Raw genomic sequence first — 24009 nt, forward strand, 5'->3', positions numbered from 1 at the left:
GTACATCAAATGACATAGTCCTAAGGTACCTGCCACTCTTGCTGGTCGTGCTGTCCAGTGATTCTGTGGTTCTTGTTTGGGTCAAGGAGTGAGCTCAAGCCTGCTCCTCCAACCTAGGAAGAAGGTAGCATGGACCCATTTTACAGATGGGGCCCCTGGAGCAGAGAAGTGGCCAGTCATTACTTTGGAGATGAAGGAGGGGCCGTAGCCACTTCGAGGTGGATGCAGCCCCAAGCAAAGGTGTGGGTTTCAAGTAGGTACTCCCAAAAAGATTGGGGTAGGGAGGCAAAAGGGAGGTACTGAAAGACATGGACAAGGAGCTGAGACTGGCCAGTTCTTCCCCAAACTGTTCCTTTCCCCCTGGGCTACACTACATTTCCCATCTTCCCTGGCTCTTAGCGATGTGATCGTGTCATTGAGTTCTGGCCAATGGCATGTGGGCAGAAGGGAAAGTCACAACTCCTTGGCATGTTAAAACTTCCCACAAGATCACCTACCCTCTCTTCTCCTTGTCCCGCTGCGTGTCCATGCCAGGGACAACCTTAGAAACCCTTGCTGCAGATGGCAGAGCCTCTGAATGGGTCTTTAACTTCCCGAATGGCTGGGAAGGGCAGATCACCCCTCCCAGTTGACTGGGCTTTACATGAGTGAGAAATAAACTTCTATTTATTAAGCCAGTCTACGTTTGGGGGACATTGGTTCTGTCATTAGCTTACCTTCAGTAACATCAGCGAAGGATAGAATGGGGATCCTGGGCTGGAGGGGGGCTCTGAGCGGCACATTGTTAGGGAACTAGCACATCCACATCTGGGCCAGTTCTTGTGGATCTAACTGCAAATTATGGAGGCAGAAAGTTTTGCTGAATGAATGCATGACCACATGATCCCCTGGAGGCTGTACTATGCTACCAAATGTAGATTCCCGTGGAAGTCCACCAGGACGGCTGCAAAGCTTGTGCTGAGTCAGAGTTCCCTCAGGGCTAAGAATAAACAGGAGACACACAATTCTGGCTCACAGGGCCAATGCTGGGTGGTGTGGGCTCCCGGCTGGAGGAGACATCAGCCTGGCGCCTCACAGTGGGTCACTTGATGGGGTGGGGCCTGCACTCCCTTGGCCTCCAGACCTGGTGGTTCAGCACAGCCCAGACATTCGTTTCCCCAGGGGCCCATCTCAGGCAGGTGGAAGGAGACTTAAAAGGCAAGGCTGCAAGTTCAGGCTAGCCAGGAATGGTTCCTGCAGCCGCCAGGGCAGGGATGTGGGGACACTGGGCCCGCGGCTTCCTCTGCTGGGACCAGGGTGGGAAAGGCCTTCGTGAGGCTCTGGAGTTTGGTGCCTCTTGGTTGTAGGAAGAGCAGGTGGTTCTGGTAAGAAAACTCAAGGTCTTAGTCCCAAAGGCAGGGGAAGGTGTAATTGGATGGGAAGACCTCTGGGCTGCAAGTCAGGTAGAACTAGGGGAGGACACTGAGATCCTCTCCTTCTGCCTCCCAAGATACGAAGGCTGACATCGGTCAGTGCCCACCTGCACAGGTGACCCTGCACAGGTGTCCACCGTGACTGGCTGGGGCCAGTGTACTTGCACTAGGTCAGTGTCACCCTGATCAGAGAGGCCACTCTTGTCCCCCTCTTTGCCCCTTATCTCAATTCTTCTGGTGGCCAGGGCAGTGGGGGCCAGCGGCCCCACCTGGGACTGGGGGCCTCGGCTCACTCGGCCTCTGGCTGGAGCCACATTCTCTTGTTCAGCTTTACCAGTCATAGGTTCACATTTTGTACTTGGGTACCTCTCTCTATTTCTTCATCATTTCAGATGAATCTGGAGGGACAGGAGGCTGGTTAGTGGACTTCTTGTAAACCCCACCAGGCAGCTCCGGGCCTCTGAGGCTGTGGTTCTGCCCAGCCGGCACCCCCCTGCAGGCTCTGAAGACGGGCCTGGCTTGCTTAGTTGCCCAGATGCCCACACCACATCCTGGTGTGGCCTGTGCATCGTCCCACCCATCCGGGACATGGCACCTCGATGTTACCACCAGAGGTCCAACACCAGCCAGTGGCACCGGGGAGGTGGCCAGGGACCCAGATTAAAGCCAGAGAAACCGGCCCTGACCAGCACAGAATCTGTCCTTTCTCCCTCCTCTCCTGGAAGGGTCCACAACGTTCCCCAGACTCAGGGACACTGCTCCCCCTAAGTGCCCACAAGGACTTGAGGGGAGCTCTACCCCTCCCCCCACATGAAGAAGAGAACATTTTAAAAATGTTTTTATTTAATTAAAAAAAAAAGACAAAACTAACAACCCAAAACCAGTAGTAGGTACAGGATTCACAGGTGCTTAACTGGCGGAACACACGGGGGCTGGTCGGAGAGGGTGGTGGGATGGAGGAGGCGGAAGAGGTGGCCCAGGCCACCGCGTCTCCTGTGGCGCAAGGGCGCAGAGTGGCGGGTGGGAGGGTGCCAGCTCTGCCCCTTTTCCTGGGAAAGCCTGGCCGAGGCGCGGGGAGGAGCAGCGGCCACCCCGAGGCCAGGGCCCCGAGCCTGGGGCAGTGGCGGTGAGAAAAGCCGTGAAGACCGGGGGCTCCGGCTGAGGTTGCTCTGCCCCCTGCTCTTCTGTCCCTCTGTCACCTCTTCCTACTTTTCTCGGTCCCTAGAGTGGGCCCCGCATTCTCTGCCTGGGACTGGGCGAGAGGTAGGCTGCATGGGAACACGGCTTTCTCCAGGGGGTGATGGGAACTTCTGGGGCAGCGGGTGGGGAGGTGGCTTATGTGGAAGAAATGCCAAGGCCACCTCACTCTTGGAAGTGACAGAAGGGTCCTGGGGCCTTGTGGGTGGTGGGCCCCCCTTCCTTCCAGCCCGGGAAGATGGTGTCACGGCAGGGAGAGGGTGGGGTCTCGGGGTGGGGGCAGGACGCACGGGGGCCCACAGCAGGGGCAGGCCACGAGCCCTGCCACTCCAGCATTCGCTGCTGCACATGCTTGGACAGGCCACCACACAAAGCCAACCTCGGCGGGAGGAAAGGGTTTCGAGCAAGCACGACGGGGCCCCGGCCCGCCGCCCCTCAGTCACCGGTCAGCAGGAGGCGGGACGTGTGGAGATTCCCCCTCTGGGGGCAGAGGGGGATGGTGAGGACCGAGACCCGGACCTAACTCCCAGGGGCCCGGTCCGCCCAGGGGTCCGTGAGCAGCTGGCTGAGGTAAGAATTTGCTTGTCACGTCCAAGTATGACGGCTACCGGGATCACAGACAACGGCTCCGGATTGGATTCCGAAATCTCAAAAAGTAAGAAAGGACTTGTCTTTAGAAAGCACGTGTTTTATATAAAAGAGGGCAAGCTCCGTGTTCCAGAAAGGTTTTCTTCTGAACCCGGACATGCTTCCACGGTCTCTGCTTTGGAGGGGGGAGAATGGTTGGACAAATGTCAGACCCGGCACCACCTCCGAAGTCCCCAGTGCTGAGACGTCCCTCGAGTGAGGAGGAGGGAAAGCACAGCGTGGCCCTTCCACCCAGACTTCCCCTGCCGAGCCCTTCCAGGTGTTGGCAGAATAAATTACAATAGCAGGTGTTGGGGGAGATAGTGCTGTGACTTTCTGAAGTGAGGAAATGAATGTAATTTTCTCTCCTGGCATTTATTTGCAATAAATCGTGATTAATAACCACCTCGGAAATGGATGTTTGTTCTGATTTTTTGGTCCTCATTCACCCTCGGGCCTCCCTTTCTTGTACAGAAGTTCAGGCTCCTGCTGCCAAACACCAGTGGGGGCTGGGGGCTGCCCCCCGCCCCTAGGAGGGAGAGAGCTGCTCCTCAGGCCAGTCGGGAGGACACAGCAAGAGGCCACATGGCCAACTTTCCAGTGACCTGTGGAATCTTCCCAGCTCTCATGTACAGCCAGTGTTTCTGCCTTTTCTGTGTGAGGCAGAAACTTCCAGAAGTAGATAAGCCAACCAGCAACAGACTCTGGCCTTCCCCTCACACGCAGGCCAGCAAAGGCCTTCCCATCTGCAGATTCCTCCACAGGCCCCGGTCTTTGCAGGTTGAAGGAAGCCGGTCCCAGGACAGCACAAAGGCCAAAGCACCAGCTGGCTGCAGGGCTTTCTCCTCGGGACCACACATATGTCAGCAACAGGCCGCGGCCAGAGAGAGACAGAGGGGAAGGGGGCCGGCTTTGGCTTCCTCTTCTCCAGCTCCCAGACATGGGAACTTCAGGTTTAAAAGAAGCTGACCAGTGTCCAGAGGTCCCCGTGTCCCCAGCAAAGCCCTCCAGGTGGCCCAGTACCCAGGCGAGGGAAGACCCTGAAAGCCCATTCTTCTGGCTAGATTTGTTTCCAAGAGGAGATAATGGCTCAAGTCCATTTTCCTGGGTCAGTCAAGGCTGTACAGTCTCAGGAGAGCTCACTTGGGCCTCCTGGCAGATTCTGGAACCCGGGGGCATCAAAACAACCTGTTTTGGGGATAAAGTCAGCCTTCTGCTTCTGCTTTCACCACCCATTTGCCGCCTCCCGGTGGTTCGCTCCAAGCCAGCCTGAGACACATTCTGGAGACCAGGGGGTGTTGTTGGTCTGTCTTAGGGTCAGATGCCCTCCCATGAGACCCAAACAGCTGTTCTGGGGAGAGGCTGGTGCCGAGAGAAGGGGGCGGCTCACACAGGGGTCGTCCGTCGGTTCAGCATGCTGACGTGCAAGCCTTCCTTCAGGTCCGGCTGGAAGAAGTCGTGCACGTGCAGGAAGCTGGCCTCCTGGTCGGGGCTGTAGCTAGCGGCAGTGGTCACCTTGAGGGGCTCCCTGGACAGCGTGTACATGGACAGCTCGCCCATGGGGATGGCCCCGGCGATCTTCAGGCCCACCGGAGACGCAGCCCTGGAGGGCGAGGCCTCGGTGGACCTCGAGCTGGACCTCGAGCGCCGTCGCCGGTACCTGTAGCTTGGCATCCTGGCATAGGGAGACGAGGAGGGAGCCTTAAGGAACTCCCGTTTGGTCTTAAATCTCAACTCCTTATTTTTCTCAATGTAAATGTTTACAGCCAGGACGCCCACGGTCTCAGCCACAATGAAGGACAGGGCCCCAAAGTAAAAAGACCAGCCGTAGCTGTAATGGTTCTTTTTGTCTTCATCACGTTTGTTGCTTGGGTCGCCTGTGTTGCTGGAGATGTAGACGATGATGCCTATGATGTTACTGAGGCCTGAAAGGGAAGCAGAAGAGGGGGTGGGAGGGCGAGGCAGAGTGCACCCCACAGGGGCCCAGGGAGCAGGTGGGCAGAGGAGGAGCTGGTAGCCTCTCCCTGACTTGATGGGTATTGCTTTATCCTGGTTGCTCACTTGTAAGTAATTTTGAATGGGTAATAAAGTGCGAAGTTCCGATGAGGTGGAGGAGAAAACACAGGCTCTAAGTCGGCCAGCTCCTTGCCTGAAGCAGCTACTGGTACTTTCTATTTTGAACCTTTCTTATACCCAGTCTCCCTTCCTCCTTCCGTCTCTTACTCGTGCTGTGCCCACACACATGCACACGCACAATATCTATTTTCCTCTTTACACAATATTCTCAGGCCTCTCGCCTTTTCACTTGAGTCCATGGGTCCCTATCAGGACACGAAGAGCTGTCTCTGTCTTCCTAACTGCACGTGGCACCCACTGCATAGACATCTCGCCCGGGCTCTGCTGTGGATTTTCAGGGGGCTTCCAGCCCTCTCCTTGTGTCCACACTGTTCCACACACATGAGGACAACCGTGGGATGAATTCCTTAAAGTAAAGCTGCTGCCTCATTGGGTATGTGCATTTAAAAACTTAAAAAAATAAACTTTTGTTTTGGGATAATGTTAGTTTATTGAACAGGTGTGAAGATAGTATGGAGAACTCCTTTCTAACTCCCCACCTGGCTTCCCTTATTAACACCTTACATCATCATGTACGTTTGTCACAACCAGGAAACCCACCTGCTATATCACTACTCTCTGTGCTCCAGACTTTACTTGGATTTCAGTGGGGTTTCCCCCTAGTTCCTTTTTCTGTTCCAGGGTACCATGCTGCATTTGGTGTTTTGAATTCAGTCACCACCCCAGAGTCCTCCATAGGGGTACAAAATGTCTCCACAGCCAATAATATATACTATCAAACTTGTGGATCTTTGCCAATCTGGGAGGTGAAACATAGTCACCCGTTGTTGTGTCTCTTAAACCTCCTAAGTGAGGTTGAGGAAAATCAAGCTGCCTCGCTGACTCTTGGCTCTGCCAGAGGTCAGCTGGGGGACTTTGGGTAGGTCATGCCCTTTGCCTCAGTATCCTCATATGCCAAATGGGAATCCAGTGGTACACACTTCACAGGGTAGATGTGAGGATTAAATGAGCCAACATCTACAGTGTGCTTACAATAGCATGCTTGAAGTTCTATTATAATCTACTGTGTTTTATTGTAAAGCAACGTTGTGGGTAAAATTGTAACATCTCCAGAGTATCTCTCCTGGCTTTGGTGCATTTGCACATCCTCAGGGGTGGAGAGAAGTTCATCTCCATGTCAATGGATAATTACCTGGGCAACAGAGAGGGTGTGTCTGAACCTGAGAGGTTAAGGGGAGGGGCTGGCTGGCTTGCTTCCTCGGAGCAGGAGAGAGATGGCACTGGACTGCAGTTTGTGACCAGTAAATGGGTTTTAAACTTTATTTCTCCCTTTGACTGATTTCAGTTCTTAGCAGTATTTTGCCCTGGAATTTCCTCTCCCCGGACTTACAGATGTGTTGCATTGTCCAGGCACTGCCCATGGCCTTGGTCCATGTGCTTACTGCTCCAATCCCAGTGTGGGTGGGTTAGAATATTTCCTGGTAAGGGGACTAAAGATCCTCCCCCAAGCAAGCCCGTTGTAGGTTTGACTTCTCGCCCCTTCTGCTGTGTTCCAGTAGAACCTTCACAGACAATGGCTTTTTACTTGAATGGCTTGCTTTCTGTCTCCCCTCCTCTCTTTCTCACCCCTTCTCTCCCTGCCTCCCTAGCTTTGGACTTCCTGCCCCACCCTGTATTCAATATAAACCGTAAGAATGCTCTTTGAACTACAGCCCAGAGAAGTTAACTGCATCTTCTTCCAACTCTCCCAGCCTTTGCACTGAACATCTCCCAAGGCTCTGACCACTTCCTACCTAGGATTTTTTAGGGGCCTGTCTCACATCACTGCTGGGGCTGGGGCGGCCTGGAGCTGGGCCCTACACGTGACGTCTGGCCTGCCTCTGCCTCAACCACGATCAAAGTGCCATAAACCAGGGAACTAACGGGAATAAGCGGCTTCCCCTTGCCTGCCTCCGTGCCTGCCCACAGCTGCTACTCTGTCCTGTCGTCTCTGGCGGGACCCACGTTTTTAGCTGAGCACCTCTGGGCTCCTCCGGTAACCTGGAGCATTGGATACGCCTTCGGGATGTTCCTCCTGGGGGAAAGGGCAGCTGCAGGGGGCATCTCTCTTTGGAGGCTGACAACCCTGCCACCTGACGGCCTCCTCGGGAGCTGGGGTGAGGCAGTTGTGCTCACAGATCATCTGGCAACATGGTGGCTGGTGTTACTGTGATCTTCTTTCCCTTCCTTGGGACAGGAAAGGGGACAGTATCTCAACGTCACAGCAGGGACTTCCTTAATGGTTCACACCTTGAGAAATCTGACTGCTTAAAGGAGAATGGGCTGTCTCCCTGCCCTCCCTCTCTGCCCATGTTCTAGGCTAAGGTGAAGGGAAGGGATAAGAAGGGCAAGAAGGGAAGGAACAGGGACATGGCAGGAGCCAGTCCGGTGTAGGAAAAAAGATACTTGGAAAGCAAAAAAGATGCTTGTTAGGATGGTGTAAGGAGCAAAGACAACAATTTAGGAAAGAATTGCTGAGCGTTGTAACATTTCTCACATTTATTTACTGGAGCAGGGCCTGAGATGTCAGGCAGTTCCTTCTTCTCCTGCCAGAGGCCCTGTTGCACCTTTCTCTGAACTCCACGGCGGCGCTGCCTGGAGCCTTGAGGATGCTCCTGGCTGAGTCTGCCCTGGCAGGCACTCCCTCCGCTCTCCTCCAGCACCTCAGGCCAGAAAACCTGGCTTCTGCACTGGCCTGTGGACATGCACAGACCACTAACCAGCTGGGAGGCCCACATCTGGCCTGAATGTGTTCTGCGCCTGCAGAGGCAGGGCACCACAGCACCGTCCTCACTGAGGCTCAGGGGAGCGATCACCGTAAGCCCTCTGGGGCCCACTAGGCAGGGGCCTGCTGCTGTCACCCACTGCTCCTGGGTTCCCACTGGGCTGCAGTGGGGGTGGCTCTAAGGTTCTGCTGTCTGTCTCTCAGCCAGAGAGCTGGGCAGTCAGGATGGGCCGGAGGATCTGACCTGCTCTCTGGAGCCCCCTCGCACACCCCACCCTAGCACACCAGGCTTCTCTGCCTCTTCAGCACCCTTGCCAGCCCTGTGCCCCCACCCTGTCTTTATCTGCTGCACCCCTTCAGGTCTGGTCTTCTGTGAGTCTCTCTGGGTGCCACCCCAAGCCCCCCGACTCACCCAGGCTCCCCTGTGGAAGGCTTGTAAGGTCCCAGCGCTGCCCCTTTGTGGCACTTGGCACATTTGGACTTACTGTTACTTTTATGTAGGTGAAATTCGCATAACAAAACTAACACTTTAAAGTGAACAATTCAGCATCATTTAGTGCGTGCTACCACCACTTCTATCTAGGGCCAGAGCCTTTGTGTCATTGAGAAAGGACCCATTCAGCATTTGCTCCCCAGTCCCTGCCCCAGCCCACGCTCCTGGACTTCTGAAGTTAATTACACAGTCTGCCCGCCTCCCCCTGTGCGCAGGGCCCGGCGCGGCAGCTCACCTGCAGCCACAAAGAGGATGCCAGCACTGAGGACGATGTTGTTCTTGCGGCTGTAGAACCTTCCAGCGCCGATGCAGAGCCCTCCGAGCAGGAGCAGGATGGTGCTGAGGATGGGGAAGACGCTGGAGGCACGCACAATGCCTGGGCCAGGTGGGAGACAGAGCCGGGAGGCCGTGAGACCAGCCTCCCTCCTGCGGTGGCCGGGGGCGCTGTCCTGGGGCCCCAAAGCCCAAGGCCCTTCCCCTGACTTTGAAGGTTCCCATTAGGCTCTGGAGACCTGAGGTGGGTTGGGAGCTGGGGTGGGGTGGGGCCAGATGCACGTGAGGGCCCAGGCCTGCTGGTTAGTCCCCCACTGCACGCCGAGGGGGCTCAAGTCGCGTCTGCCCAGGTCTTGCTTAGGCTGTCCTGGTTGTGGGTCACACTTCTGCCAGGTGGAAGGGAGGAGAGCCCCTCAGTGGCACCAGGGAGGCTGTAATAACAGCCATGACAACACTGAACTGCCTCCCATTCAGACGACACCTCTCAGCCCACAGAGCCCTTTCATGGACACCATGTCCAAGAAGCCTCTGGAAGGCTGGGGAATGGCGTCCGATGGAGGCAGCTCCCATGGGTGGCTGAGGACACAGGCTTTGGCATCAGGTGGGAGTGGGTGCGAGGCCCGCTCTGGGATGTGCTGGTGGTGTGGCCTTGGTCAGGCCATGTCACATCTCTGAAACGGAGTTTTCCCATTTGTGGGACACAGTTCATCATAGAACCTACATCCTAGGGTTGGTTTTTATGTATAAGGGGCTCAGCACAGGGCCAGGCCATAGGACATGCTTCTTAGCGATGGCCTTTATCTACATCATCATCATCATTTATCACCCCCAGGTGACAGATGAGGACACGGAAGCTCAGGAGCTCTTGAGGCCCCAGAGGAGGAGGTGGCTGGACAGAGGGAGACAAGCGTGGCCTGAGGTGTCCAGCAGAGAGAGATTTGTGCCCTTGCTTTGCCACTGACTAGTAGGGTGACCAGGGCAGCTAACGTCTGACCACCTCAGTCCCCTCTTTTATAACCTGGGGACAGAAGTGATGCCTGCCTGTAAGGAACTGACTTGTGGCCCCTGCCAAAGATTATGTCCAAGTCCTAACCACGGGCACCTATGAATGTGACCTTATTTGGAAAAAAGGTCATTGAGTTAAGGATGTGATTGAGTTAAGGGTGTCCGGGTGATGCCACCCTAGATGAGGGTGACCCTACATCCAATGACAAGTGCCCTTGTTAAAGGGAAAGACACAGGCAGAAGTGGCGATGTGCAAGGGGGAAGCCGTGTGAAGACAGAAGCAGAAAGGAGGGAGGCAGCCTTAAGTCAGGGAGTGCTGGGAACCACCAGAAGCTACAAGAAACCAAAAAGACAATCCCTTTGGGACTTCAAAGGCAGCTCAGCCCTGCCAACATCTTCCTGAAGACGGCCGGCCTCCATACCGAGAGGAGTACATTTCTGTTTTAAGCTACCCAGTTTGTGGTAATTTGTTACGGTCGCCCTAGAAAAAGCGGACACTACCTGCGGGAGTTGCGAGAATGTGCTGGAATAAGGTACGTGAAGCACTTAGCAGGCTTCGGGTATGAGGGCCCCTTCCTTAGCCTCTGGCCAGGAGGAGGGGCAGGAGGAAGGGACGGGGTGAGGCGGAGCTGCAAGCTGGGCTTTCCGGTGGGCCGGCAGGTCTGTCTCCCGGCCCTGGCCCCGTAGAAATCCTGCTACGTGGACCTGTAGTGGCCCCGGCAGGGGACAGTGAGTTGGGGAGCGTTGGCAGGGGGGACCCTCCTGAGCCAGCTGAGCCAGTTTGCCGCTTTTCAGCCTCTGAAGGCAGCGTTTGTCTCTTTTTTATAAGCCCACCAGTGTGTGCCTGCGCTTCACAGAGAGGGGTCTGTTTGGGGCATTAAATGAAGCTCTTCTCTCTGGCACCTTCCCCTTCTTCTTCTGTCTGGTTGCAGCCGCAGGCTCTGGGAGGTTTCCTGTGGGCTTCCGAAATGGGGTTTGAGCTGGGCCAACCAGCAAAGCCGGGAGTCATGCCCCCTCGATGCCCAGGGACTGCAGACAGGGCAGGGGGGCAGGAGAGAAGGGAGCCCGGTGCCTCTAAGGTCCCTGACGTTGCGCCCGGCCCAGAGCCGTCCGTCCTGCCCAGCTAGGTCATGTGAGCCCCTGTCCTCTGCCACATGGGCTCATTCTGGAGCTCTGGATATGCAGGCGCCAGCCGGGGGCACTGTGGACAGATGTGCAGGCTGGGTCTTGCACAGAACTGAGGGCTGAGCAGGGCTGATGTCCAGCCCTGCCACATGCCCAAATCAAGCCCTGGCAAGGATCTGTGTCTGCCCAGAGGATGGGCACGTCCTTCTAACTCGTCCTCAGGCACACCGAGAACTCCCAGCGGCCCTGACAACAGCCCTCTGAGGCTTAGCATGGAAATCATACACCTACCTGGAAATCAGATGGACAGGACCACTCCCCACCCCCAACCCAGCCCAGGCCAGCGAGGCTGGTGGAAGAGAAATGGCAGGTGGGGTGTGGGGTGGTGACCCACTCAAACCCCATAAACCACAGAGGTATTGCAGAGCTTGGAGGCCATCAAGAAGCCCTGTGACAGTGACATAACTCATCGAGAGCCTGATTTCTCTGGGAGGCTTCAGAATGCATGGCTGGGGTGTTGACTTTGTTCCTGAATTGTTGAAGACAGGATATAAGAAGCATAGCCTTGGACCAGCTTGGCTGCCACTCCTATAGGCCCTGCCACCGGCAGCCACTGTGGAACTTTCTGTGACCTTCTCTAGTACACCCGCTGTCCACTGGAATGTCAGCACCAGGAGGGCAGAGCTGTTTTGTTCACTGCTGTATCCCGCGTGCCTGATACAGTGCCTGGCACATCGTAGGCCCATGGAAACTGTGTTCAGTGAGTGAACAAATGACATCTCATGAATGCTTGTCTCCTGCAGCGTCAGTCCCCAGAGCTCTCTCTCCTGTGCCTCTACATGTTTTTGGGAGCAACAGTCCGCACAGACGCCAGAGGACTGAATACCAGGAATCAGGGTACTGCGGGGGCCTCCCAGCACTCACGCCTCCCCGAGGACACTGCTGGGGGTGGGGGTTCAGGACAGCTGGAGCCTGAAGCTGGATGTGCGCAGGCGCAGCACGTTCCTGGTTTGCCCTCCGGAGCCTCATTCTACGTCCCTGCATCCCACTCTGGGGCCTGGAGGCTGATGCTGTGGACTGAATCAGCCAGCTTCCTTGACCCTGACTTTGGGGAGGACAGTGCAGGTGAGTTATTTCCCTGGCTTCCTTCTTGCAGGCTGCGAATTCTAGGGCGGCTGCATTTCTTCATAAAGGCTACAGCTCCTGCCTGGCAGCCCTGTTCTTGCTGTTGTCCCCTTCCAGGTTCCTCTACCTGCCTCCCTCACTTGTTCAGGCCCAGGGGGATAAGGGCTCCTTGGGTGGCTAGCCTGGGGTGCTCACCATCCCTTGCAAGTTTCCCTTAAAGTGCCTGCAGCTTTGTAAATAGTCCTTCCTTAGCGGCCTTCATTTACTCCGTTTAAGTGACCATCTGCTTCCTGCTGGAACTTCAGGAAGCCACATGGTCTGACTTCTGGGCTGATGGGTTTGAGGCCAATTCAGAAAGAGATCCCAGAGCTCTGGGGACCATTGAGGGGACAGGGACAAGGGGTAAAGAGGGAGAGCCAGTGCCATTGCCCATAACCCCCGGCAAGTTCAAGTGAGAAATGGAGAGGGAATGATTTATTTCTCCACTGCTTCCTTCAACACAGTCCCAGGGCTGGTCAGTGGGGCGAATTGGCCTCAGAGCCTTAAGAACCCCCTGATTGCCCTGGGAGGAGGGGAGGAGGGCAGGTTTTGAGTCAGAGTCGATGTTTCAGTTGAGCCATCCCAGCTGCGCTGAGCACCAGGGACCACCCTAGACGGCTGTGCAGGCCACAGACTGCGCAACTTGAAGGATGTCATTTATACCGTAGCACCCCTCGAATTGTGCCATGTACAGTTGGCACAACCATTTCTGGTGCACCTATGGAATATCATTTGCTCGCTTCAGTGTTGGCCCCAGAAAGTAGAAAGAGGACAGGTAAGAGGAAGAGGAGAAGGTGAGGGAGCAAGGATGGGAGACAGATCTGGCCAGACCCTTTCAGGTTTGGGCCTGGCCAGAGCAGCCTGACACTGCTCCAGGTTCCGTGGGAACCACATGCTGTTCTATTTCACTAGATGACTCAGAACCCACATCCTTTCTCTTGGAAAAAACGATCCATGAGCAGGTGCAGAGTGAACGGTGCTCCCTCTGAGGATGCTGGTATCGATTCTCCATAAATGAAGCCCAGACGGAGCCCCCGGGGCTGCTGCTGTGAGCTGCTCTGCATGGGTCTTGGCTAATGTGAAAGCGGAAGATGACTTAGAAATGGTGCTGTTTTTCCATTTCCAGCCTCCTTGCCTGGCTGAGGCTCCAGCCTTCCTCCCAGGGAGGTATTTGCAGGCCCAGGCATGAGATGTGGCTTTAGGGTACAGGGCTGGGTTTGCCTTTCGGGGTTCAGCGTATGCTGTGCCTTCTGGGCTCCAGTCCAGTGGTGGGCGGCAGCCCAGCGTGGGTCCCCGGGGGGGTAGGGGCTCGCAGGGCAGCGGTGGTGCTGCTGCAAACACTGAAGGCCCTCGTGTCCAAGGCCGCTCCTGCCACCTTCCTCACCTTTTCCCGTGGCGGCTTGGACCCCACCAGGCTGTCTTAGTGTGTGACTTCATCTGATTTTTTTATGAATAGAGTGCTGGGTGCCAAGGAGGGGTGGGGTGAGCAGGTCCAGTGCCGGCAGGACAGTGTGTTCGGGGTGTCACAGCCCCCCAGGGATGCTCTGCCTGGGAAAACCTATGTCTTTAACCTATTTGTCCCCAGCCCAGTTGTGCCAGTCAGCAGCCCAGACGTCAGGCATGCCCAGCAGGGCTGGGGAGTGGGGACGCCCACCCCCTCACTGTCCCCCTCACGTGGGGGCCTATCAGCCAAGGAGCTCCCCTGGGATGCCCAGCATCTGTGGCAGTGTTAACAAAATCCCGTCCTTTGAACCAGCAGTGCTGAATCAGAAAGGCAGCGACAAGAGCCCTCAGAGAAGAGCCCCCCTGCCACTCCCGTGGCCCATCCTCCCCCGGCCGCCCACCCTGCCACCCACAGCCCCTCTCAGCACAAAGGAAGCAAAGGAGCCTTGACACTCACGAAGGAGATACTCCGAGCTGTCGTGATCGTAATCGTTGTCCTCTGGGAAGTGATTGATCCGGAAGCAGTGCCCTTTATAGATCCCTGGAGGGAACAAGGGGAAAAGAACATTGTGGATGTTCCATGGGTCCGTGAGTCCATTCATTCCAGACTTGTTTACTGTGTGTGAGCCAGACTGTGGGCCCTGGGCACAGAGAAGAAAGGCTGTCCCAGGCGTCCCGGGCTGGTAGGGGCGGGCACACTCACAGAGGACTGCACAGTGAGAAAGTGCCCCAAAATGAGCATACTGGCGAAAGGAACAACACTAAACACTATGCAGGGCCAGGAGCCATCAAGCAGAAGCCCCCTGGGCAGCCAGGATGTGCCAGCCCCTTACCGCGGGGAATGTTCCAGGCAGAGAGAAGAAAGTGTGAGAAGGCGGGGCGGGGGTGGGAGCCTGGTGTGTTTGGGGTGTGGTGGGAAGTTCAGTGCAGCCAGACTTAGAAGGGCCTGTGCAAGGGGGAGCTTGGGGGCCATGGGAGGGTAGGGGGGCAGATGAGCCAGCAGTAAGCCTGCCCCGTGGTGTCTATCTGTCTGTCTGTGTCTTCCCCTCTCTCTCAAGCACACAGTTATGATGAATCTCTCCTAAGGGACATGCTGCCTCTGAGCACAGTTGGCAACATGATTCCAAACCCCTCAGTGCGATGGAAGGAAGAGAACACGGAGCAAGAGACACTTGCGGAGAGGCCAGGACCATCTCCTCCCTGGGTTCCCCCCTGACTCTGAGAAGTAGCCTTCGCAGGGTGGGAGGCAGGACACCCTGGGTAGTTCAGTGACTGCAGGAGGAAAGGCCAGGCTCTCCCCTTCCAGAATCCTCTCTCCAGCTCTCCCAGCCCCTGTGCCCTGAAGTTTGGGAATGCCAGCACAGACTTGGACACAGGTGGAGAGGGGTGTACAGGGGCCCAGGCCTGCCCTGCCGGCATGCTCACGCCCGAGGCAGCCCCCAGCTTCTGCAGGGAGTACATCCTGACACCCCTGTTTGGCCCAGGGTGGGGCTCTTTCCAACTGGGGCCATTTCTAGTTCTGTAGCTGCTGCCAAGTGTCCTGCTGGCCTCCCAGAGCCCAGCCGGACCTCCAGGTCAGAAGCACAATGTTGGAAACAAGGCCTGCACCAGACCAGCGTCTGTCTCCTTGGTACTTCCAATCGGGAGAGCCTCTGATGAGCTCGGGGCACGCTGCTCTTCCACCTGCTTGCCAGTTAGCTGGCTGACCAGCTACCTTCCCAAGCTCTTCCCTCGGGCGGGTTCCATAGCTGCCGCCTCCGGAGAACTGCAGCGCTTGGTAAGGACCCGTGCTTTCTGAAGACCCCCCTGGCCTCGAGGGCAGTAAGTGGGTGGGCTGGGCTTGGTTAAAATGGTGGGAGACAGACTGAGGGTCCCAGAGGTGAGGACTTGGGTGGGACGCGCTGTGACAGGGCTTTCTGTGCTGGCGCAAATGACTTAGGCACCTCCCTCGGTTTCCTTATCTGTAGAATGGGGATAACACAGGCTTTTCATCATCTAGGGATCCTAGGAGAATCCTGTGAGTCGATACTTGGAAGGCATTTAGATGATTCTTAGCCCAAGGCCAAGAGCCTTGCCCAGCCCAGGGGAGGGCCGCTGCTGCTGGGCCCAGAAGTCACCGGCCTTGTCCTCAGCAGGTCCTTACTCTAGTGACCGGCTGAGTGGGTGGAGAACCACAGTGCTTGTGAGCAGGAGGAAGGAGCCCCAGGGCAGAGTGGTGTCAGGATGGGGAGAGGGAGCCACGGAGGCCGGAGCAGGCCAGCCACACGCACCGCCCCCCGCCCCCCGCTCCTGGCTCCCACCCCCAGATGCAGGATGTCTGGAGACAGGGAGCAGGTTTCCAGGCCTGAGTGGGCCAGACAGAGCTCTCCTCCCCGCCCACTTTTCTGGGCTCCTTTATGGACATAAACAAAATCACCAGGTCACACGTTGGAATGAGTCAAACAGTAAGAGGTTGAAAATGAAAATTTAAATAATCTCTCTTTCCAGATTCATTTCTAGAGGTCAACAGTCTGCCATGTGCCTTTCTACATCTTCCTCTATGTGCACGCTATGTATGTACACATTTGGGAGGTTCCTCCCTTGCTTTTCTAAATTACACTCTTGGAGATAACTGTAGCTTTACATGCAGCTTCAAGAAACAATGCGTAGTGATCCCACATACCCATTACCCAGGTTCCCCCAGTGATAGCATCTTGCAAAACCATAGTATCACAACCAGAATACTGGCATGGCTGCAGTCAAGATACAGAACATTCCACCATCACAGGACCTCTGATGTTGCCCTTGCATAGCCACACCCACCTCCCTCCTGCCCCAGCCCCTTTTGACCCATGGCAGCCACTAAGATGGTCTCTGCTTATACAGTTCTATCATTTCAAGAATGTCCTATAAATGGAATCGCAGCAGGTAACCTTTCGGGACTGGCTTTTTTCACTCAGCATATTCCTCTGGAAACTCATCCAAGTTATTGCATGTATCAATAGTTTGTTCCTTTTTATTGCAGAGCAATATTCAATGGAATGCATGGATCATAGTTTATGACATCTGCTTATTTCCAGGGATTACACCTGTGGTTTCCAGCTATTTCTAATAATGCTGCTGTGAACATTCATGCATAGGTTTTGGGTGAACCTGTTTTCATTTCTCATTTCATTGCCCCAGGAGGGCAACTGTTGGGTCATATGATAGTTGCATGTTTACTCTGATAAGGGACTGCTAACCTGGTTTTTGGGGATGGCTAGCCTTCTGTTTTTTAAATGGAGTTATACAATACACTTTACTCTGTAACCTGCTTTTTTCACTTAGCAACATATACAAACATCTCTCTATGTTAATATGTACAATTAAAAAAAAAACTTTTATTTATTTTAAATAAAAAGTATTAAGTTGAGACTAATGTAAAAGTTGCTCCCAGTGCTAGAAGGAACGGGCTCCGGGCCTAGGGAAGTAAGGCTTGCTCCCACGCTGGTACTGTGAAAAGGAAACTTCACTTTGGCAGAAATGAGGAAACCATATATTTATGTATTCAATCTGAAAGCAAAACTCATTTTGAAGCACCAGTTTGCATGTAGACACATTTACTTCAAATGCCCCTCCAGTATATTTTGCTAACCTCCACTCTGTATTTAGGGTGGTATTTTATGTTTGATAGAAATTACAAATAGGAACCACACTGTCCAACATATTAACTCCTTTTTTAACACATCTTTTCTTAGTGGCTGCATATCCATCCAGTTACAGTTTGTCAATTCACTGTATCATAGAAACAGATGTTTCCCTTTTTGGGGGCTGTGTGTACACACTATGGATCCCACCGTGTGGGATTATGCTCAAAGATACCTTGACTTATCCAGTACTTGACCCCTTTCCTTTCCTCTCTCCTTCCTCCTATGCTGAGCTTGTCTGCACAGACTGAAGGAATGGGTATTGTCATGGGGTGAATTGTGTCCCTCAAAGGATATGGTGAAGTCCTAATTCCCAGTGCTTGTGAATGTGACCTTGTTTGGAAATAGGGTCTCGAAAAGGTGATGAAGTCAAGATGAGGTCACACGGAATTAGGGTGGGCCTGAATGCAATGACTGTTGTCCTTATAACAAGAGGGAAATTCGGGCATAGACACACACACAGAAGGGGGTGTGGAGACAGAGGCAGAGATCAGAGTGCTGTGTCTACAAACCGAGGAAAGCCAGGGACTGCTGGCTGGGAGGAGGCAAGGAAGGGTGGTACCCAGGGTCTCAGAGGGAGAGCGGCCCGGCCGACACCCTGATTCCTGACTGCCGGCCTCCAGAACTGTGAGACGATGAATTTCAGTTTTCTAAGCCGAGCTGGTTTGTGGTAACTTGTTACAACAGCCCCGGGAAACTAATACAGGTGCGTCGCTGTGTGAGCCTCATCCTCTCATCCCCGGTTCCAGCCTTGCCCCCGTTCCCATCCCTTCCCCATTCACATGCAGGAAGGTGAAAGTGCCTGGCTCACAGTCCTGCTAGGCTTTGGGCAAGAGGCTCTTAGCCGCATTTACATTTACAAAAGCGCTTCTTGCTGAGTGTGCTGCCGTGAAACTCACGCAGCCTCCCAGGTGTAGGCCTGCAAAGCGCCTTCACCAGCCCTCCGGTGCATGTCCCCATCTGGGGCCCCAGTCCTCCACCCGGCCTCTCTTACCTGGTGGCTGCCAGTGGAGAGGGCCTGACCCCCTCCGAAGGCATTCCATTTTCAGACAGCTTTAACTTTTAACTTCCTGAAAGATCTCCTGCCTCCCCCAAACACCAGCCATGGCTGCTACTTCTAATCCCTGGAATAAAAGAACCTCCCTGTCATGTGTCAACCCTTCAAATCGCTGTAGGAGGAACGGTGTCCAACAGGAGGGGAGCACACGCTGCTTTTCCAGCTGCCCAGGGTCTGTGGGTGAGGCCCTAAGCTGGACAAGAGGCGGCCTACAAGCTGCCAACCGTTGGGACCAGGCCTCTCCCCGGACAGACCTTATGAAGAGGCAGGAAGCCTGACCCCATTCCCATCCACCTCACCCCCATCCCCAGTCCAGGGAAGTGGGCTGTGGAGGAGAGTGGTGCTTGCCCCCTGTCCCCAGCGTCAGGAATGTGGGTACTTCCTCAGGATCGATGTCCTCTGGAGGTCAAACACCTCCAGTTCCTTCAGCCAGTTCTTTATTGATGGTTCCAGGACCAGTTTTGCTCCCTTTTCCAGGTCAGCTCCCAACACTGTCCCCAGAAGCACAGCACCCACCACCGAACCCAGCGTTCCAGCTGCTGCCCCCTCCTCTTCTCTGCACCCTGTGCTTCTGTTAATGGGACCTGATGCCAACTCAGTTTCCCAGGATTTTTTCACAAGAGCTGCCTCGCCTCCCCCAGCCTGTTTTCTTCAAGTGCAGTGTTTGGTCTTAAGGACTTCACATTTATCCCTGTCAAATTTAATTCTGTTAGCACTGGCCTAAGGCATTTAAAAGGGGAAAATTAATGGCTGATGTGAGAAGAGAGAGAGCCATTTCCAAGCCACTTCACACGTGTTCTCACTTGGTAAATGGGCCATTTGCTGTGTTCTCTATTAAGCGGTATTTAGGGCTGTTAATTTTGAGATCCTGGACTGGCCACACTGTAGGAATACTGAGGTGCTTTTGGGGTCAGTGGCCTGTGCTCCCAGAGACATGACGGCTCTCTCCTTCCTGAGGGTCTGAAAACCACTGGTGTGAAGAGACTTCATTAGTCATGTGGCCCCAGGTGAGCCATTTTCTCCATCTATAAAACTTGGGAATTGGGCCAGAGGGAGCCTCTCCTGTTAAGATTCTCGGACTGTTTTGTGGAGAAAAGGTATCGGGGCCTGTGCATATGTTCACAGATCTATTCCTCTATGTACATCATGAGCCACTTTTGTTAGAGACATTTCTATAGGCATAGTTAACATCTGGAAAAAATATCCTAAAATGTATCCAGCCTTTTATTTCTGGGTGATAGGGTTATGAGTGAATTAAGATTTTCTCCTCTACATTTTTTTTGTGTATTTCCTGCAATGTCTGAAAATGCATTACTAAAGCTTATTACAAGAGAAAAGAAACTGAATCTTTGATTCTAAGTGAAATGTGGTGGTGCCTCTGAAATGACCACAGGCCCACTCAGGTCAGAGAGCTGGTGATCGGGCTGTGAACTGTGGTGGCGGGATGGTGTGTAGGTGGCATTTTCGCCCCTCCTGGGTGAATCTCCCCACTGCTCTCCCTGTGGGCTGTGCCCGGGGGTTACACACCCCTATATGCAGCCAGGGTGACCAACCCCAGGATTCGGGATTTTCAGTGCTAAAGCCAGGAAAGTCCAGGCCAACCAGACAAGTTGGGCACCGTATGAGTCATTTCAGGGGTGCTGGCATCTGACGTCAGCCTCCATATGGACCACCTCACAGGTCTGTTGTAATTAAGGGAATCCTGGAGCAAAGAATGTTAGAGAGTGACTTAGGAATTTGTGTAATCCTTTATCGCTTGCAAGTGTTTTTATAAGCACAGCTTCATCTGGCCTCACAAACACAACAGCAATGGGCACCTGCTGAGAGCGTACAGAGACCTTTTGCCCCACCTCATGCTTCTCTGCACACACACCTTTTACTCCAGCCATTCACTGATGCCACAGGCAGCTCCATGCAGGTGTCATCTGCCCATACCTTGATTCAGCTGCAGTCATTGTATCTTACTTTTTGCCTGTGGCACTGGGTAGGTTGCACTGCATCCCTGAATGAGGAACTGGAAGTTCAAGGATTAGGACGCCCCATCCCGGGGTGACCTTTGAGCAGGAGGATGGGAGCTGGTGGATGAATGTTCCCATCCTGCATCCCTTGGGTCCATTCCACCTGGGTCAGAGGCAAGTCCCGGCAGGATGGAGCCAGGGATGATCAACTCAGGGACGCCTCCTGCAGGGGCTTTCTCTCTGTCTTGGTTTCACTTTCCCATTGCCCCCGCTTCCCCTTCCCTGCTCCCTAGGGTGGCCACCCAAGCTACGCCACCTAGATGCAAGCCCTGGGCTCAGACTAAGATGAAAGCTGGTGTGCTGAGCATGTTCCACGCATCAGCCCTTCCCAGCTTTGTAATAACACTCCTTTGACGACGGAAGAAATAGGCTCAGAGATGTCATGAAAGCCCCATGGCAGAGGCTGAATCCTGAACGACAGGCATTCTACCCTGAGATACAAAGGAAAATGTTCTTCACCCTATTTCATAGCAGAGGCTCTGGGGATGCCTGGTGGGCACATGACAGAGCGGAAGCCTCTGGAATCCAGCTTCTAGATGTTCACGCCTGTGACTGGAGGTTGGAAGGTTGGGCGCAGGGAGCAGTCACTCCCGGAGGCAACTGTGTGGGGTGAGGGTAGAAGGAGGTATGAAAAGAAGGAAGGAGGCTCAGGGCCACGGCCAGCAGTGCACTGGCTTGGAGAGACCCTGACTATTGTCCTTCCATGTGGTTGCAGACGAGGGACTAGAGGCCAGGACAGAAGTGACTTGCTGAGATCATTCCAGCACAGAGGCAGTGCATGCTCATTCGTGGGGCTGCCATAACCCAGGGCCACAAACGGGGCAGCTTGACCAACAGAAATTCATCGTTAGTGTGTTGGCCATGTGGCTTCCTTCTGAGGCCCTGAGGGGGGATGTGCTCCGGGCCGCTCCCCCAGCTTTGGGTCATTTGCCAGCAACCGTTGGCATCCCGTGGCTTGTGGAAGCATCACCCTCATTTCTGCCTTCGTCTCCACATGGCATTCTCCCTGTGGGCGTCTGTCTCCAAATATCCCCTTTTCATAGGATGGCAGTCATATTGGATTAGGGCCCACCTTAATGACTTCATTTTAACTTGATTCTCTCTGTAAAGACCCTATGTCCTAAGAGGCCATATTCTGAGGTCCTGGGGCTAGGATTTCAGGCACACAATTCAGTCCATAACACAGGGTCAGGAGTTATGTGCTGGCCAGGCGTCCGGGCCAGGGGCCTAACCGCCTCCAGCAGACCCAAGCTTACCCCCCACCCCCTCCAGCCCTCTGCCCGGCCTCCTCTCCCTCATGATTCCTCTACTTCCATGCCCATCTCCAGGGAACCCTCCTAACAACTGTGATTTTCCAGTTGGCACACTGATGTCCTCCTGAGGGCTGGCCTGTCTCCACCTGAAGCGAGGCCAGGTGTTGGGAACAGAAACCACTCCACGAGGTCCTACAGAGGAACTCTGGGCTTGTGGGGGCAGCACGGGCGGGGCTGGACTTTCCTGGGGGAGCCCTAGCTTCCTGGCTTGTTAGTGATTCTCTGTGAGACCCTGTTAAGCCTCTGTGACCTGCAGTTCCTTCATCCACCTTCCATTTATTGAGCAGCTGCTATGTGCTAGATGCTGAGGACTCAGATGTGGCAGGGTCTCTGCTCACTGAAAAGTCATGTCCACTTCTTACTGGGCACATGGCTACACTGTACTCTCAGCTTCTTTTGCAGGTAGATATGGCCACGTGGCTGAGTTGGTGAATGGATATGAGTGGAAGTGATGTGTGCCCTTCCTGGACAAGGCTCTGGAGAAGTGGGGGCGCCCCTCCATCTCCAGCACCTCCCCCACTAGCCACCGGGAACGGTGGGGCCACTTGGTGGGAAGGGCCTGGGTCCCACTGTGGAGGAAGTCTCCCACTAAGAGCACCAGCACTTGGAACTATTACATGAGCAGTAAATCCACTTCTATTATGTTTAAGACATTGTACATTTTGTTGTGTTTCTGTTACAGCAACAGTAATAATACAAGAAGAGAACAAGACAGATATAGCCTCTGCCATTCTGGAGCTTCTCAGTTTCGCAGTCATTCAGTTATGACTGGAGAAAGAGGAATGAACGAGAAATGCAGAGAGCACGGCATGGAGGAAGTTGGCCTAGGAGTGGCGTAGAGATCAGGACAACTTCTTAGCTGGAAAATGGGGAATATTTTACAATCTTTCAGAACTGACGTGGGACCAGTGACACCCATGTTTGTCAAAGCATTGGTGTGGATAAATTCTGATGACATATAGTTTTTAACTCCTTATTTCTTAGGGGTGCTATCAGATCAGCTGGTTTTCAGACTGGAGTTTGGGGGAACCCTCCATGGCCATGTGCTTGAGTCTGTCCAGGCAACGAGGGTGCCTGCAACAAGTCTCACACATGCCCTTTTCTCCTTCTGACAGTCACAGCTTAGCATCATTGAGATGCCTCATTGTCCCTCTATGATCTGTTTGGAGTCTTTGTGTTGATGTAGAAGACCTGGCCCGTCCATTCAACCCTTTGCCATTCTTTCTTCAATTCAGCATTCGTGGTCCTGTCTATAAGAATTCAGAGCCTAGCTGGGGAGGTGACTGCCCACATCACTTAGAACAAGGGAGCCACTGACAGCTGCTGCGAGGGAAGTGGAAGCTTCGTGGAGTTTCAAAGAATTAGGGACAAGTGGGGTGACTGGGACAGCTCTGGGGGGGGCTGGAGTTCACACAGAGCTGAAGAGCAGGTGGGCCAGGCCCAGGGAAAGCCCAGCGGCTTGGGGAGTGGGCTTCTGGAAGAGAGCATGCACAGGGAGCTGGGGGCAGAGGGCTGAGGATGGAAAGGTGGGTGGGGCTGCAGCCACAGGAGGCCTGAATCACCCTGTTGGGCAGGGGAGCTGCGGTGCCACTGTGAGCTTTCCTGCAGCTGGACAATCTCCTCATGCCTGAGGCGGGGGGAGCTGGCCTCTCGTGGCTGTGCATGTCCGTGACTATTTCCAGCCTGGACGGGTGTAAGGTTTGGGGACCTCATCCTGGGCCCCTTGGGTGTCTTGTTTTAGTTCCAGGGGAGCTCAGCTGCCTGGGGCATTGCAGGCCCTATGTCCACCCTGCACTGAGGTGCTCCCGCTGAGCTGGTGCTCCTTGTGAGGCGGGACACATTTAAGCTTTGGCTCAGATTCAGCAGCTGCCTGCAGCTGCCAGGCGGGGCCCCCCAGGCTCAGTGCTCAGGGCTGTCAGGGGTTCGGGCGGGGAGGCCCGCGGGTCCTTGCACTCAGCCTGCCTTCCCCCATCCCCACTGCCATTCAAGAGGAGAGAGCCATCTTAAGGAGTGACGGGCCGCAACTTGGCTGGGTTCGGGCCGTTCAGAGGAGAATAGACGCTGCAGGGCTGTGCCCCTGGGTCTCCTCAGTGTTCTGCAGCTCCAGCCTGTATAACTAGGTGGTGGGGTGGGGGCTGCACCTGAAGACCCCTCCTCTCCCTGGCAGTCTAGGTGAGCTGCTAGGTCTAAGAGTGTGTTCCCTGAATGGAGGATTTAGGAGAGAAGTCACTCTTGTCATCAGCAGCAGAAGGAAGACGGAACTAGACTGGTTCAGGGTCTGTCTGAAACCATCTGGCTCAAGCCCCTTCCCCCTGGCAGAACTCTATTTCTGCCCCCAAACTTTGTCTCTTTTTAAACCTGAAACCTAGAGATTAAA

General features: G+C 54.5%; 1 protein-coding gene across 1 annotated transcript in view; it reads right to left on the reverse strand.

The window, feature by feature from the left end:
• Window positions 1-2266: 2266 nt before the first annotated feature.
• The window catches only part of CACNG4 (calcium voltage-gated channel auxiliary subunit gamma 4), a 64945-nt gene continuing 43202 nt past the window's right edge, over window positions 2267-24009 (reverse strand). Inside the window, exons 2-4 of the mRNA XM_036899892.2 lie at window positions 14037-14120; window positions 8805-8945; window positions 2267-5161 (exon numbers count right to left, since the gene is read on the reverse strand). Coding sequence (XP_036755787.1) covers window positions 4623-5161; window positions 8805-8945; window positions 14037-14120 — 764 coding nt within the window. The 3' untranslated portion in view covers window positions 2267-4622. The remainder of the gene's footprint in view (window positions 5162-8804; window positions 8946-14036; window positions 14121-24009) is intronic.

The sequence above is a fragment of the Manis pentadactyla genome, chromosome 4, assembly GCF_030020395.1.
Source record: "Manis pentadactyla isolate mManPen7 chromosome 4, mManPen7.hap1, whole genome shotgun sequence".
NCBI lineage: Eukaryota > Metazoa > Chordata > Mammalia > Pholidota > Manidae > Manis > Manis pentadactyla.